The sequence below is a fragment of the Gekko japonicus genome, unplaced genomic scaffold (genome assembly GCF_001447785.1).
Source record: "Gekko japonicus isolate JY-2015 unplaced genomic scaffold, Gekko_japonicus_V1.1 scaffold939, whole genome shotgun sequence".
Lineage (NCBI taxonomy): Eukaryota > Metazoa > Chordata > Lepidosauria > Squamata > Gekkonidae > Gekko > Gekko japonicus.
The window spans coordinates 71422-74131 of NW_015174301.1; the positions used below are offsets into that span (position 1 = coordinate 71422).

The 2710-nt window shown below is 49.2% G+C and overlaps 1 protein-coding gene across 1 annotated transcript in view; it reads left to right on the forward strand.

Annotated features, from left to right (window-relative positions):
• LOC107121224 (NTPase KAP family P-loop domain-containing protein 1-like) overlaps window positions 1–1325 on the forward strand; it is a 9513-nt gene extending 8188 nt beyond the window's left edge. Inside the window, exon 4 of the mRNA XM_015424109.1 lies at window positions 139–1325. Coding sequence (XP_015279595.1) covers window positions 139–1325 — 1187 coding nt within the window. The remainder of the gene's footprint in view (window positions 1–138) is intronic.
• Window positions 1326–2710: the final 1385 nt, after the last annotated feature.

A 2710-nucleotide genomic window follows, 5' to 3' on the forward strand; every position in this document is an offset into this window, starting at 1 on the left:
GGGGTGTCTTATGTGTTTTTGTCGGTTTAACTGTGTGTACTGTGCTGCTGAGGCAACTTGTGGAGGGCGATTTATGGAAGAGGATGGTATACATACCTGCAGTAGCGTCAGCTGCAGTATCTGGTTTTCCTTTCGCAGTGGTCATGAAGAATGTTCTTTTCACGATGAGAATGAAGCTTCAGAAGGACATGAACAGGAAGGATCTCAGTGCGCAGCTGGGCTTCATGCACTCTGTGAAGGAAGAGGTCAAAGCCACCATCCACTTCCTCCGCCTCATGGCACTCAGAGAGGACAGAGAGATCCGGGTGGTCTTGAAGATCACCAGCTTGGACTTATGCACTCCAGACAAGGTGGTGGCAGTCCTGGACGCCATCAATATCCTTCTTTGTGACCCAAACGCTCCCTTTATCTCCATCCTGGCTGCCGACCCAAGCATCCTAGTGGAATGCATTCAATGGTCAAGCAATACCTGCAGCAACGGCTACTTGTACTTGGACCGCATCATTTCCTTGCCCTTCTCTCTGCCGCGGATGAGTCCGATGGCCAAGTCACAGTTACTCAAAGGGATTTTGAAAAACCAGATGAAGGGGGGTTCCACTGTAAATCCAGGTGAAGGACACCACGCAGAAAGTCGTAACAAAGGTAGGGTATTAACCAGAAAGGAAATTGAGCAAATCAGTCACTACTTATGCCATGAGAATTTTGATGCCTACTTCCCGGGGAACTCTGTCCAGATGAAGAGGGTCGTGAACACTGTGCTGACCGTGTGGACCATGATCAAAATGGGATTTCGACCCAAAGGAGGACACCAAAGGAATGGAACAGATGAGAGAGAGAGAATCGAAGAGATGATCGATTGGGTTGTCCTTGCCAATTGTTGGCCTTGCCGTCTGAGCTGGATTTTGCAATGCGTGGAGGATGATCAGCAGCGAAGTATACTTGAGGAAAGCCAAAGAAGGGCCTGCCAGGACAGTGTGGGAAATGCAGAAGGACACCCACAGGGGAGAATCTCAGAGAGGAACGGCAGGGGATTACTGGACGTTTATGAGGCCAACGCTTGGGATCTGGACAGGATGAAGTACAACCTCAGGAAGCTTTTGGAACTTGATGGAGACCCTGACCTTTTCCGAACCTTCTTGCAGAAGAGCCATTTTACAGTCGGGCGGGCCAGGTATTTTTCTGACCTCCTCCTCAATTTGGACTTCTCCTTAAAACGGCGCTTTGAATTGCTGCGTGGTCTCAGCAGGATCGCCAGGGAGAAGGAAAGGGTGGATCTCCTCCCAGTGAGAAACACCGAGACGTATGGCCAAGTGCAGGACAATTAAAAAAAAACCTCTCTGTATTATTTCCCAGCGTGGTGTGGTGGTTAAGAGCAGCGGACTGTCATCTGGAGAGCTGGGTGTGATTCCCCACTCCTCCTTCCCATGAGGCCTGCTGGGTGACCATGGGCCAGTCACCGTTCTCTCAGAACTCTCTCTTCCCCACCTACCTCACTAGGTGCTTGTTTTGGGGGAAAGAAGGAAAAGGCAATTATAAGCTGCTTTTAGACTCCTTAAGGTAGAGAAAAGTGGGGTATAAAAACCAACTCTTCTTCCTGATAAAATATCTCAGTGGAGGAAGAAGAAGAGTTGGTTTTTATACCCTGCTTTTCACTACCCGAAGGAGTCTCAGAGCAGCTTACAATCTCCTTCCCTTCCTCTCGCCACAACGGACACCCTGGGAGGCAGGTGTGGCTGAGAGAGCTCTGATAGAGCCGTGACTGACCCGAGGTCACCCGGCTGGCTTCATATGGAGGAGGAGTGAGGAATCCAACCCGGTTCTCCAGATTAGAGTCCACACTGGCTCACACCGCACCTCCTTGCCAGAAAGGAGTAGCCCACTTTTTAAAAACTGTATGTAGTTACGTATCTCAGAGATTTGACATTCTGTTTTCCACTTCTCCATGGGCTTAAAGAGAACCCTTAGATATCCAAGAATCACCAGTATTCAAGAAGATGGATCTAATTAGCAGGTGTAAACAACAATCACAGATCTGGGGTTGCCACTACGCGAGGTGCCCGGCGGGCCTTTCTTATGCTGCAACTAGAAGTGGCTTTTACTGGGGTGCACGGAGGGTTAGATCCAGTGGATCATAAGAACATAAGAGAAGCCAAATGTTGGATCAGGTCAATGGCCCATCCAGTCCAACACTCTGTGTCACACAGTGGCCAAAAATACCAGGTGCCATCAGGAGGTCCAGCAGTGGGGCCAGGACACTAGAAGCCCTCCCACTGTTACCCCCCCCCAAGCACCAAGGATACAGAATTGGGGGATCTTCCCTGGACACATGAGCCTTTCCCTGTCGCACCATGGGAAGTCTCCTTGCATTGGGAAAAAGCCTCATTAGTGGAACGGATCCACAGGATTCCACCCATTTATTGCTGGTTATTATGAGTCTGCAACAGTTAATTGCAATCAGCACTCTTCAAACACACTGGGTTTTGCACTGACCCTTAAGTACGTCGATGCAGGAGGGACTGGAACTTTGTTGGGAATACTGAGTCATCTCCCCCCCCATCTCTTTTCCCACCCCCAAATAATGACAGTGTGTAAACTGTACTGGTGTGTGGTTGGCTAGTGTCCGCTTCCCCATGCATTCAAATAAATCCACGTTTAGAAAGCAAAGTCAGATTTATTAATAAGCGATGGATAGATCAGGAACACAACCATT